General features: G+C 36.9%; 4 protein-coding genes across 4 annotated transcripts in view; 1 reads left to right on the top strand and 3 right to left on the bottom strand.

Annotated features, from left to right (window-relative positions):
• Positions 1–2,439: 2,439 nt before the first annotated feature.
• On the bottom strand, positions 2,440–3,239 carry LOC119641583 (cell division cycle protein 23 homolog). The gene is made up of 2 exons (XM_038040340.1): positions 3,076–3,239; positions 2,440–3,015 (listed from the first exon to the last, which is right to left on the bottom strand). The coding sequence occupies exon 2, from the start codon at positions 2,806–2,808 to the stop codon at positions 2,485–2,487; it is 324 nt and encodes a 107-aa protein (XP_037896268.1). The 5' UTR covers positions 2,809–3,015; positions 3,076–3,239; the 3' UTR covers positions 2,440–2,484.
• Positions 3,240–8,569: 5,330 nt separating this feature from the next.
• Positions 8,570–11,692, bottom strand: part of LOC119641556 (sulfotransferase 1C3-like) — a 6,746-nt gene continuing 3,623 nt past the window's right edge. Inside the window, exon 3 of the mRNA XM_038040295.1 lies at positions 8,570–8,652. Coding sequence (XP_037896223.1) covers positions 8,570–8,652 — 83 coding nt within the window. The remainder of the gene's footprint in view (positions 8,653–11,692) is intronic.
• On the top strand, positions 8,999–10,452 carry LOC119641581 (protein CDV3 homolog). The gene is made up of 3 exons (XM_038040338.1): positions 8,999–9,223; positions 9,323–9,580; positions 9,634–10,452. The coding sequence occupies exons 1-3, from the start codon at positions 9,014–9,016 to the stop codon at positions 9,874–9,876; spliced, it is 711 nt and encodes a 236-aa protein (XP_037896266.1). The 5' UTR covers positions 8,999–9,013; the 3' UTR covers positions 9,877–10,452.
• On the bottom strand, positions 9,976–11,301 carry LOC119641582 (putative gamma-glutamylcyclotransferase CG2811). Its single transcript, XM_038040339.1, has 2 exons — positions 10,863–11,301; positions 9,976–10,806 (listed from the first exon to the last, which is right to left on the bottom strand). Exons 1-2 carry the CDS (start codon positions 11,186–11,188, stop codon positions 10,653–10,655), a joined length of 480 nt encoding a protein of 159 aa, XP_037896267.1. The 5' UTR covers positions 11,189–11,301; the 3' UTR covers positions 9,976–10,652.

Consider the following 11,692-nt stretch of genomic DNA (forward strand, 5'->3'; position numbering starts at 1 on the left):
GGTTATGATGTATAGTAGATAGTACACTTCTTCGAATATGATATTGACGCCCTCCTTCACAAACTCTGCATTTAAATATTCGCTGGTCGGGATTTTGTTGTTATGTTTATTTTTTGTTATAGTTGTTGGCGGCCCATTCTCTTGCATGCTTCTCTTTTGCTCATAGTTAAATCCTGCATGCATGGCTGGCATCGTATTTGATCCCTTATATACTGACCTACTCTGTATCCTGTCAGTAGCCGGAAATATTTGCGGTGTTTAGGTGTCCTTCATTGGGTGTCAATGTCATCATACGCCACGCCATCCAGGCCGAACGGCCGAAACTCGTCTTCGGTGTGTTTTTCAATTCGATAACCGAATTTTTCAGTAACCTCGTAATCGTCGTCGGTCGTCGATGTCGCCCAAAACTGCGTTTGAAATTTAATGAGATCTTTCGTAAGTTGACTTATTTCATAGGGTAATCGCAACCGTTGCCTATATGTTTGCGCCATATTACAGATGAAGCTTTCTAACAGGTCCTGGCTTATCCTGTGCCCTGAAATCGAAATGTCAGGATAAGCTCGCAGCTGCTCTTCTATTATCTTCATGAAGTTGATTGCAGTAAGTTGAACGGCCAGTGATACTTCCGTCATCTTATGTTCCTTTTTTAGGTATTTGACGACAGATTTGAGTTCAGCCTTATTATTCTGCCATGTGTCGTTGTGTAACTCGTTGTTGTGAAACACGTTGGTGAATTTCGTCATTGCACGAATATATCTATAGGCCCTCATTACCTTGAGGCCGCCGGTGACCTTTGCGTTGCGACGCCCGACGGTAATACCCCTTTACTTAGCCAGAAGTTGCATTTGGCTAAGTTCTCATCCTTCAGATATTCGTCTTTCAGTTGGGCTATGATTTTTATGTTGTAGCTGGAGTCGCGTGCTATGTTGCTGTGGAATGCTGTCACCAGGTGGATATAATCGTGCATGAGGCGTATCTTGTACCGCCTTCTGTCTTTTCCTTTTTGCGTGTACACACCGTTTTTAAATTCTCGGAGTGTTGACTTGTTGCCTTTGGCTCTGTCGCTTACGATTCCCTTTAAGTCCAGTCCAATCTCTTCTAGTAGGTTGATGTAGTCGTGTAGTATTTCTTTAGCTCCGCGGTAATGGATAAAGGCATGTGTGCCGAGTAGCATGTTGACGGCGTTCAACGCCGTGTTAAACGCCGCTACGCAGTCCGAAGAATAAAACTTTCTAGAACTTGGCCACTGCTCCTTTCTCGTCGTAGTCACACCCATATAGTCTGTCCTCTATTGTCAAATAGGTCGTTTCCGGTTTAGTAAATATTTCGTCAAAGGTTAGCACAACTACTTTGTCACGAGCTCACGCAGTCCCTCGACATCCGGCATTGTGCTCAAAATTTCCTCCTGGACTACATGCTCGTTCATGGGCTCGTGCGCTGGCTCGTTCATTGGCTCGTTCACGTGCTCGTTCAGATGACGCCGTTTTCTCAACTTTCCCGCTGCTGCCTCCTGGATTACATGCTCGTTCACTGACTCGTCCACATGATGCCGTTTTCTCAGTCTCCGCTCTGCTGCCTGGCCTGATGTTGATGGCCCATTGTCTTTGTAGCTGCTATAATCTATGCTAGTCCTATCTATAATACCTAAATTAGCGGGGCTTCGCATATTAACAAACGTCTGCTCATCGTCAATTGCTTCGTCAATCATTTCTTCTAAATTGGGCAAAAACTGATGGTCCCTCCCCTCTTTCCCGTCAAAGCTTAAAGAATCCTCCGAATTTCTATCTATTTTGATTAATATATTGCGGTCCGCTATTAGTTGTTTAGTCAGTCTGTCGGCTGCGTGACGCAGCCCTAACTCTAGCGCGTACCATAGGGCGGGCAGATCAATAATAATAAAAATAATAACTTTCCCAATATATCCAAGTTTCAAGCAAATAAGCAGATAACCCAAGGTATGGATTCCTCACCCTTTTTTGATGCTTATTTTTATAATTTATTTTTTATTATTATTAAAGTGGTCATATCTGAGAAAGGGAAAAAACGCGTGGAAGCCTTGCGAAATGAATTTCATGAAAGTGATGGTGATGAGGATAACTTGCTTTGTATAAAAAGAAGAAAGAAAAAGAAGGAGATTACCCCAGATGGAGCGGCAAATTGTCAGCAGCTGAGAAAAACTCGAATATCTTCCTCAAGTTCTTCCTCAAGATGATTCAAAGCAATTTTTATGTCAACAGACCGATGATACACTGTTGGCTCTTTATGATGAATCCAAACAATGTTGTCATTAAACCCAAAACCCCTTTCCTGTTGCTGTGTATTAATTTATATAATTTATATATAAACATAAATAGTTTTATTTATATAATAGCTTTATTATACAATTAAAATCCATTATTAATATATATAAAAATATATATAAAAGAAATTGCTATTCTTTTTAATGGTTTCCTGATTGTTTCCGATTCTTTTTCCTTGACTTGGTCACTTTTGCTCTTCTATTACAACACCGTATAAAAACATGCCGTAACCGTCTAATTTATTTCGCGAATGCTCTGCCCGCAAAGTAACCAAAATCTCACCCAGGTCTTTAAAGTGACCTGAGTCATTTAGATTCGATTGATCCGTGGTCGAATCCAACCGTCGTTTCTCCACTGCCATATAAGTGGCATAAGAATGAAGGAATCTGGGAACTGGAGAACTAGCATTCCGCACTAAATGAGCAGCTCTATCATATTCACGTACATCAAGGTAACTTTTAGCCAGAAAATAATTATCATATTTTTTCGGTGCTATGCCTTCCAGCATTTTAATATCGAAATTATCTTTTTCAATCCTCGCCGTCAATATCCACGTCCGCAAGGCCGTGGCACATTTCAGCTAACCATTTGACGCTGTACACTAAACCACGTTTCTGACATTCCACTATACCCTGACTTAACTCTCTTTTAGCGTCGAGTACGTTAAAGAAGTCATCCTCCTTTATTTAACAAGATTTAAATCTCTAGGAAAAAGCTGGAAAAAGGGAAATAATTAATACAAAATTACCGAAAACCGAACTGTCATGTTGATCACCCCATATTATCCGCTATATTTGTTCTACCAGCAAACCCCTGATATTTCGCATAGAGTACAGGATAGCTTTCAACCAGTTTTATTAAATCTACGTCATCAAGATTAGAAGGCATTCTTTTAATTATTGAATAATTCAGCATGGGTTGAGCCAAACTGCTTTTCAGCTCCGCTGCCAAAGCCAACAATTTTGTTATGAATAATGAATTTAATAAAAAGAATTTAAAAGCGTACATACTGAGGTCGTTCACTGAGAGATTTGGAGTTATTCGAAACATCCCATGCACATATAGTGTCGATGATATAATTAAAAACGCCATATCCGTTATTCCAATTAAGTCCGCTGTCCGTTTCCAAAGAAGAAATCCCAACAACAAAGACGAGTGAATTCCCACAACCAGCATCAAAATTGGCTTCAAAGGGAGAGCCCTTTCTAAGTCAATAAAATTTTACTATTGTAATCTGCCGGTCGAATACTTTGTACCCACTTTAAAGCAGTGCTTTAAGTGTGGCAGATACGGTCACGTATCTAAATTCTGCAAAGCTAAAGGGAGCAGGTGCCTTAACTGTGGAAAGTCTCCAAAGTGTGTAAATTGTGAGGCGATGAAGTGATTGTCCTGTGGCTCAGGTGAGCACAACGCTCTCAATAAGTGTTGCCCTAATAGGGAAATTGAATCAAATATCAACAGGATAATGGCGATTAAAAATCTTTCGTATAAAGAGATCAAAGAGAATTTTTCCGAAAATTATTTCGAATGTCTCGATGACATCACTTATGACGGCAATTTCCCTCCACTGGGGAACACTTCTGCAATTTCGGCCAAGGATGATAATCAAAATGCCAACAAAATCTTAACCAAACATAAAAACAATGCTGTCGTCAAAAGGAAATTGGTTCCTTCCAAACCTCTTATCAATTCACGCACCAAGCCTTCTCCCAATACACCCCCCAAGTCGTCTGGAACAAGCCTTCTTGGACCGAAAATTTCAAACAACTATTTGCGGTCTTCAGAACTTGAAAGATTAATTCTCGCGATTCAAGAAAGTATCCGTCCGATGATCCCTCACAATCTTATTAAATAATTTGAAGAAAAAATGTCTGTCTGTGCAATTTCTTGCCCCGTTCGAGCATCCAGTACTACGAGGAAATCCGCTGGGGTTCTTTCTCAAGTTTCAACATGATATCCTTTTTACAATATAATATTCAAAGTGTCCGACGTAACCTATCTTTTCTAGATTTTTACTTAAACTCAAACAAGATTGATTTTTGTATCTTAAGTGAAGTTTTTCTGAAAGATGAAAATTGTTTCGAAGTTAAAGTTTCGAATTATGCCTCAGCCACCAAATGCCGAAATGATGGCTATGGTGGTGTTAGTATATTAGTTAAGGTGTCAATTTCAGACGTATTCCCTATAACTCTGCCGTTGACATCATCATCATCAAAACCATCAACCTGAAACCTCATGCTACTTTCCACCCAGTCTCGATGTGCAAACCTTTCGTGATGAGATTCACAGATTATGCGACGTTCTTGACGTGAACAAAATGTGATTCTAGCTGGAGATTTCAATGCAAGACACCGTCTGTATGGCGATCATGACTCTACCAACAAAGGAAAAATCCTTGTAAATGCCATCAATTCCAGCAGTTTCAGTGTCTTAAATAACGGCAATACTAACTTTCACTGTAACCGGAGCGGTCGCACGGCGAGCAGTGTCTTGGATCTAACTTTTTCGAACTCAACTATTTTATCTTTCAACTGGAACACGTCCAATATTTCCATTGGCAAAAGTCAGCACTCCTCCATCATATTCCACAGTTGTAACAATTCCGTCAAGAAAATAGAAAATTTCATTTCACGCAACTTCCTTATGGACCGTCTGTCTAAAGATGATCTTCCTTCTGATTTATCATCAATTCAAATTGCCTTTCAGTCTGTGATCATGTCTGCTAGAATCAACTTTCCTGACATTGAGCCCTTCTCACCTGAACCTTGGTGGAACCCTTCCCTGTCAACACTTTTCCGCAAATACCAAGCTGCAAGAAAAAAAAAGGGGAAATATGCCAATCCAGCCAACTACATTGAATATATGAAAACACTGAAAGAATGGAGGTCTGCAGTTAGAAAGGCGAAAAGGACACATAGAGCCATCGCCATTAAAGAGTTATGTGGTACCGGCAACCCACGTTCCTTCTGGAATTATATCAACGGTCATCCACATTCTAGTCGAAAATTAAGCGGTTGTGCTGTATGGAATGACCGTGATAATAAAAACTACTTAGATATGCTCAAGAGCTACATTCCAATTGTCAATCCTATCAGTAACATACCCTTTTCATTGCATGAGCTAATGTATGTTTTACATTCCAGAAAGAGAGCTACTGCTGCAGGTTGTGATGGAGTCAAGTATGACATGCTCAGAGCACTGTCTGAAGGTAGCTTTAGCATGCTTTTGCATGCAATTAACAACTGCTGTTCCACCAACTTTATACCCTCTGATTTACGTTGCATCAAAATAGTTCCCATTTCCAAGCCAGGTAAAGACTTAAATGATTTAAATAGCTTCAGACCAATTTCACTAATATCTGTATTCATAAAGACCATCAACCTCATGGTTAAGGAGACACTAACTGCTTTCCTGAAAACTAAGAACATTATTCCAGCTCGGTCTTACACCTATCAAAAACGCAAATCTACGAATGTGTGCGTTAATGAACTGTGTTTTCTCTTAGCAAGCTTAAAAAAAGCAGGGAAAATGGTTGTCATGCTCTCCCTGGACATTAGCAAAGCCTATGACTGTGTCAACTTGATTAAGCTTGGTAGAATTCTACTAAACTTTTCGATTCCTCTTCAAATGCGGCTGTGGATACTTAATTTTTTATCCAAACGTGTGTTGGCAATGGGTAACGAAAAAGTTGAAATATGTGGTGGTATCCCACAAGGCAGTTGTTTAAGCCCGATACTCTTCAATTTATACGCAGCTTCTTTGCATGATCTTCAAGATGACAAAACTCACATTTTTCAATATGTAGACGATTTTCTAATCGTATCTGCGAACTCATCTTTTCCAGCAGCTGTCAATAACCTCTCGATGAAAGCGAACTTGTTTTTCGATGCATGCGCTGATCTTAATTTATATTTTAACCCCAGCAACACAAACACTATTTATTTTGCCAAAGGTTCTAAACGTGAAATCAGACTTCTTATCAAAGGTACCCAAGTTAATCAGGTAAAATCTCTTCGATTTCTCGGGAGGATTTTAAAAGACAGCTTAACCCTTCGTGGGCCTTATGAAAAGGCGTTTAAAGATTGTCAGTCTGGATGCAACATCATCAAACTCATGGCAAACAATCAGGCAGGCTTGCCTCCCAAAAACGCTTTGACCATTTGCTAATCTCTAATCAGGTCCAAAATTGAATTTGGACGTTCCACATGTTGCAATTTCCCAAAATATATTGAGAAACGTGTACAAGCATTTGAAAACCGAATGTTGAAGCGTTGTACTGGACTGACCCCTCAACTCCTCAACATATTCTCAATGTGATATCTGGTGAATGGCCGGTTTCCGAAAGAGCACTTTTTTGCACTGCCAAGGAGTTAATTAAAGTCAAGATGATAAATCCTTCCTTTTTTCAGGAAATTATATCTCTCAGTGATACTGTCACTTGCAGCTATACTTTTTGCTACCAAAAACTTCGTCATATTTTTGATAAGTTAGATTCAATTCCCCCCTTGAATTTCATTACCAGAAAATGCAGAGTCTTCATAAACATTCTCGAATCGATCTCTACCTCAAAACAAAATGTCAACTTCTCTTGTATAAGGTTGTTATGCCAAGAAAAGCTCCTTTTTTATTACAACAACGGATATGATATGTATGCCACTGACGGTTCCGTCGGATATAATGTATCTTGCTTCTCGGTCGTGAAACATCTATCTGAAACAGTACTTCGAGTCAAAGTGGAAGAGGAACTTTCCTCTACTTTTCTTGAGTTGCTCGCCATTCGACATGCTATTAAGGTTGCTATCTCCGATGGTATCAGACGTCTTGTTATTTTTTCCGACAGCAGGTCAGCTTTACTTCTAATAAATAAAAGGGGTGCAGAAAATCAATATGTGTTTGATATTCACAAGACGTTGCACGAATCTCAAGTGGATGACTGTCACCTCGTTTGGGTACCTAGCCACTGCGGCTTTTTTTTAAATGTAAAAGTCGACTTTCATGCAGGGAGAGCTCGTGTTGATGGGACAATTTTGTCCATAAAATATACACTCAATGAAGCAATTCGGGCAATTCGTACCCACATCCTTCAACAGCTAAACGACGAATTTAAAGAAATCGCGCTCGTTAAATCCAATCGTCTTTTCTATGAATTAAATCCCACATTTCAATTCAAACCCTTCTCTGTATCTTCTTTTAATTCCTGGGAAATCAAAATTCTTTATAGACTCATGAGTGGTCATACTTATGACAAAGTTTATTTAAAAATGATTCGCGCTATACCATGTGATGTTTGTGAAGTTTGCAATGTTGTTGAGTCTGCTGAGCATCTAATCTTCAGATGTCACAGGCTTGACGGCATTAGACATTCCTTTAGCTTCTTCAAGTTATATGGCTGTCTCCTCGATCTCTTTGCAGCAAAAAATGTACGTCATCTCGGGGAACTAACTTCCTTTATTAGAAAAGCCAATTTATCCTTTTAGAATTTTTCCTTTTCCTCTTCTTTCCTTTTTTTTATTTTTCTTTTTTTTTTGCGTGCCATAACATTCCTTATCGTTTTCAGCCAAAGTTTGCAACACTGTCTGACTTTCAAGAACTCAACAAGCACATTTACACACACACACAGAATTATATTTAACATGCTCACTCCAGTTATTACGGCCGCTCTTTTTTTTTGTTACGTTTTATACATAATCGTGACTAAAAATTACAACAGTTTATTATCCGGACATTTAAGCCACAAATCTATTGGCTTAGTCCATCTCCGTTCAACATACCAAAAAAAAAAAAAAAATACATCGGGTAAAAATGTTGGTTTCTTTACTTGTTTCGTTATTAACATATCGTTGGTGTTGATCTTGACAAAATTATTCTAATAACGATTTGGTTGATGTATAATTACCAAGCGTTCTTGAAAACTGAAAAAATTAATTTTTTTTTTCAATAGCCTCCGTATATAAAGAAAAATCCTTTATGACGATTTTATTTGACTTCTTTTTTTTTTACTTTGATATGAGAATCCACAAGCAGTCAAAACAAAGGCTTATAAAGGGTGATATACAAGATCTCCGACGTTTGTTCCCAGTAGGTGGTGTTCATGTCAATATATCGGGCAACACCGATATAAATAAAATATTGAAAAAATAGCTATATAGTAGGTCTAAGATAAAGCTTCGCAGACTTATAAAAAATTTCATAACGTCTACAGTGTATGTTTTTAATAGTAAATTTACAAGTTAGCCTAAAAGTAGACCGCCATAATTTTTATTATCAAATTAAACAAAGCTCTCGCTAAATTCCGTGTTAAAAGGCAAAGCACAGAGCTGCTTGAATAAATAATAGTCAAATTTTGGCAGCTCTGTTAAATGGCATTTTAACAGGGGGAGACCCTAATGCTGCCAAATAATCAAAGAAATTCTCGATTTTTTAATTCCTTCACTATCGATAAAAATGTACTGAAATAAAATGCTGCCTAGTTTTTGTATAAACGTTACTTTACGAAACTATATTTTTCTCTTTCGCTCTTATGGAAAAACAATTTGTAATAAAATTCCTTTTTCTTTGAAAGGTCGAGAGTGGGTAAGTCATGAAAGTTAAGATTCCGCATGCTAAATTTTAGCAAAAATCCAACAGTAATTTAGAAGTAAAATTTGTTTAACTATATTAATTATCAATATTGCAATTACAGACTTAAGTTGTCCAAATTCTATTCAACAACAATGGCTGACTTGGACGATTTTTTTGCCAAAAAGGACAAGAAAAAATCGAAAAAGCCAAAATTTTTGACGGCCGAAGAGTTGGTAAAGAGTTTGGAGGAGACCTCGAAGCGCGAATTAGTAAAACCTAAAAAACAGGAGTCCACAACAACAGCAAACTCTCCCAATCTGAATAGTGGCGATGGTGAAGATAAAATAAAAAACAATGAGCAGGTGTGTGTTGGACAATTTTGAAAACACCATTATTGGGCAAAGTTATTTACTATTGTGTGTTGAAATCAAATCACTATAATAGCTATTTTGCTTTATCAGAATGTTGAAGAAGAATGGAAGGAGTTTGAAGAAGAACAACGGAAAGACTATTCAGGCTTGAAAATTGGTCAGTTGACACTAAATGATGATGAAGAACAGAGCGTTTCAGATGGCGGCGAAGATGATGCCGATGAAGGTAGCATTAACACGGAATTGGGGACTTTTTCTGATGGGGGTCCCTGGAAGAAAGTTATTCCAGCTGATGAGGTGACGCAAATACCCATGGAGATGCCGAAGGCGTCGCTTCTATACCGAGTGGTAAGTTTTGAAGAAAGAAAAGATTGTCAAGCATTTATAGACTTACATTCTAGAAACCTTTGGAAGCCAGTCAAAAATCTAAATTGCGTTCAAAGGCTGCGCCTGATATAACCAATTCCGATTATTTTCCATCTTTGGGTGCTGCTCGACCTGAAGAGCAACGCAAAAAGAAAAACGAACCTGCCTTCGAAGAGGTGCGCCATGGTAGTCGTGTTCAGAGGGTAATGAAAGAGCAACCTATCACTCCAATTAATGCTTCAAATCGTTTCCAATCGTTAGAAGAAACCGAAAGCTAGAGTTTTTCTTTGTAATGCAATTTTTGAAACCTTCAGCCTCGAGCGCGTCTCCTTGCAGGAGTTTGGGCTTAATTTTTATTTGGATTCTTTTTTACCGAATGTTATAACAAAGAGTAATGGACTTCCTATTCCATTTTTATTTCCATTGCTAGTAAATTGTATTTTTTACTTCGTTTTATATTTTTATAATAATCCGCCAACTCTCTGCTGTCAAAAAACTGCAAACAAATCTTATAAATACCGTTTTTTACGTGATCGCTTGAATGTATCTATATATACGTATATAGATATATATATTATATATATATTTTTTTTTTTGTTTCTCAAAGCCATCATAACCTTATTTTTTGAGAAAAAATGATGTGCAGCCGCAGAACGTTAACCTTGTTTAATACTTTACAAAATGGCTTTGTAAGCTACAAGACCCGGTTCTACTTTTCTTATGTAATCAATAGATTAAACGGGTAAATAAAGAAATTGAAAATTAATAAAATATTGATATGAATTGTCGTTTAATGTGTCTCTATTAATATAAATTATTTTGGAAATAAAAATGTTTAAATGCATTGAAATATTTACAAAGAATTTTTAATTAATTTATATTTGAACTGATTGCCAACATATTCTTAGAATCTTCTCATCTTCATTTTTCTAATGGGTAAAATTGAAATTGGAATCCTTTTTTACTTTTCACTCTAAAAGTATATGGAAATAGAAATGCATGTTTAAGCTTAAATTGTTTGCAATATCATTCCGGTAATATCTTTTTTTTATCATTAAATCATTTCGTCTTTAATATTTATATTTGAATCGCGCTCAGACCTTGGTTTATAAGGAAATTCTGGGCTACTGTGGTAGGAATTGAGCAATGGTTTTTGCAATAAGTGGTCCGGGCAGTTTCTCATTAAATATAACCAGCACTTCTCAACCCTTAAAAAAAAAAAAAACAATAATCGTATCTCAAGGATAAATCTGCTTGAACTTACTCATCCTTTTTTTCCATTCTTATATCTTGTATTTCACGATCGTAATATTCTGGATACTCTTCTAATTCATCTAATTTTTTCAACATTTCTTCATCCACTTCATACACCTCACCCTTAACATTATGGCCACGACCGCATTTATCCAACAAGAATGGAATATTAAATCGGGTACTTATAATAAGTGGATATTTTTGAACAGTCTTCCCTTCGCCTATATATCTTGCAAAACCGTTATTCGCATTAGTTAATAAAGAGTGATTGAATTCTCCATTTTTAAGTGTACCGTAAACGAAAATTTTAAATAATTTTTCCGAAACTTTTGCCATTTTTTTAATTTGTTTTAATTTAGTTTAGTAGAAAATCCAAAATAAAGCCAAATAAAAACATCAAACATGAAAGATGGTTGAAATTCCAATTCTTTTATCGATAAATATTTGTATTTTTATAACACAAATATACAAAGCAAATTTTACTCTCTTTTGACAAAATAAATTTCTTAGAGCAAAATTTACTTTGCTGTGCATTTCTTATGCAGTCCCAAAAAGATGCTGAGAATAAAATTCTATTTCGCAGAGTAAAGTTTGCATTCCATCATTAGCAATCGTAAAATTAATGCATGCATTTGTTTCTACTTTGTCTCAAGCTTCAAAATTCATTTCTTTCATCATTTTTGTAACTAAGCAAAAAAAAGAGTGACCACGTCGGGTTACATTCAACAGGTGGTATCAAAGTAAATAAAGTGACGTCTACAAGAATTCGCAATTAGTTTAAAGTCTTTCAGTTTATTTGGAAACAAATTAAATAAAATAATCGTACGGACGAACTAGATT

The sequence above is a fragment of the Glossina fuscipes genome, unplaced genomic scaffold (assembly GCF_014805625.2).
Source record: "Glossina fuscipes isolate IAEA_lab_2018 unplaced genomic scaffold, Yale_Gfus_2 154, whole genome shotgun sequence".
NCBI classification, from domain to species: domain Eukaryota; kingdom Metazoa; phylum Arthropoda; class Insecta; order Diptera; family Glossinidae; genus Glossina; species Glossina fuscipes.

Excerpts from the sequence above, each read along its gene's own strand:
- LOC119641583 (XM_038040340.1), bottom strand. The coding sequence starts at position 2,808 with ATGCTGGAAGGCATAGCACCGAAAAAATATGATAATTATTTTCTGGCT.
- LOC119641581 (XM_038040338.1), top strand. The coding sequence starts at position 9,014 with ATGGCTGACTTGGACGATTTTTTTGCCAAAAAGGACAAGAAAAAATCG. Across the intron at positions 9,224-9,322 it reads AAATAAAAAACAATGAGCAG|AATGTTGAAGAAGAATGGAA; the intron begins GTGTGTGTTGGA and ends TTGCTTTATCAG. Across the intron at positions 9,581-9,633 it reads CGTCGCTTCTATACCGAGTG|AAACCTTTGGAAGCCAGTCA; the intron begins GTAAGTTTTGAA and ends CTTACATTCTAG.
- LOC119641582 (XM_038040339.1), bottom strand. The coding sequence starts at position 11,188 with ATGGCAAAAGTTTCGGAAAAATTATTTAAAATTTTCGTTTACGGTACA. Across the intron at positions 10,807-10,862 it reads AGAATGGAAAAAAAGGATGA|GGTTGAGAAGTGCTGGTTAT; the intron begins GTAAGTTCAAGC and ends TTTTTTTTTAAG.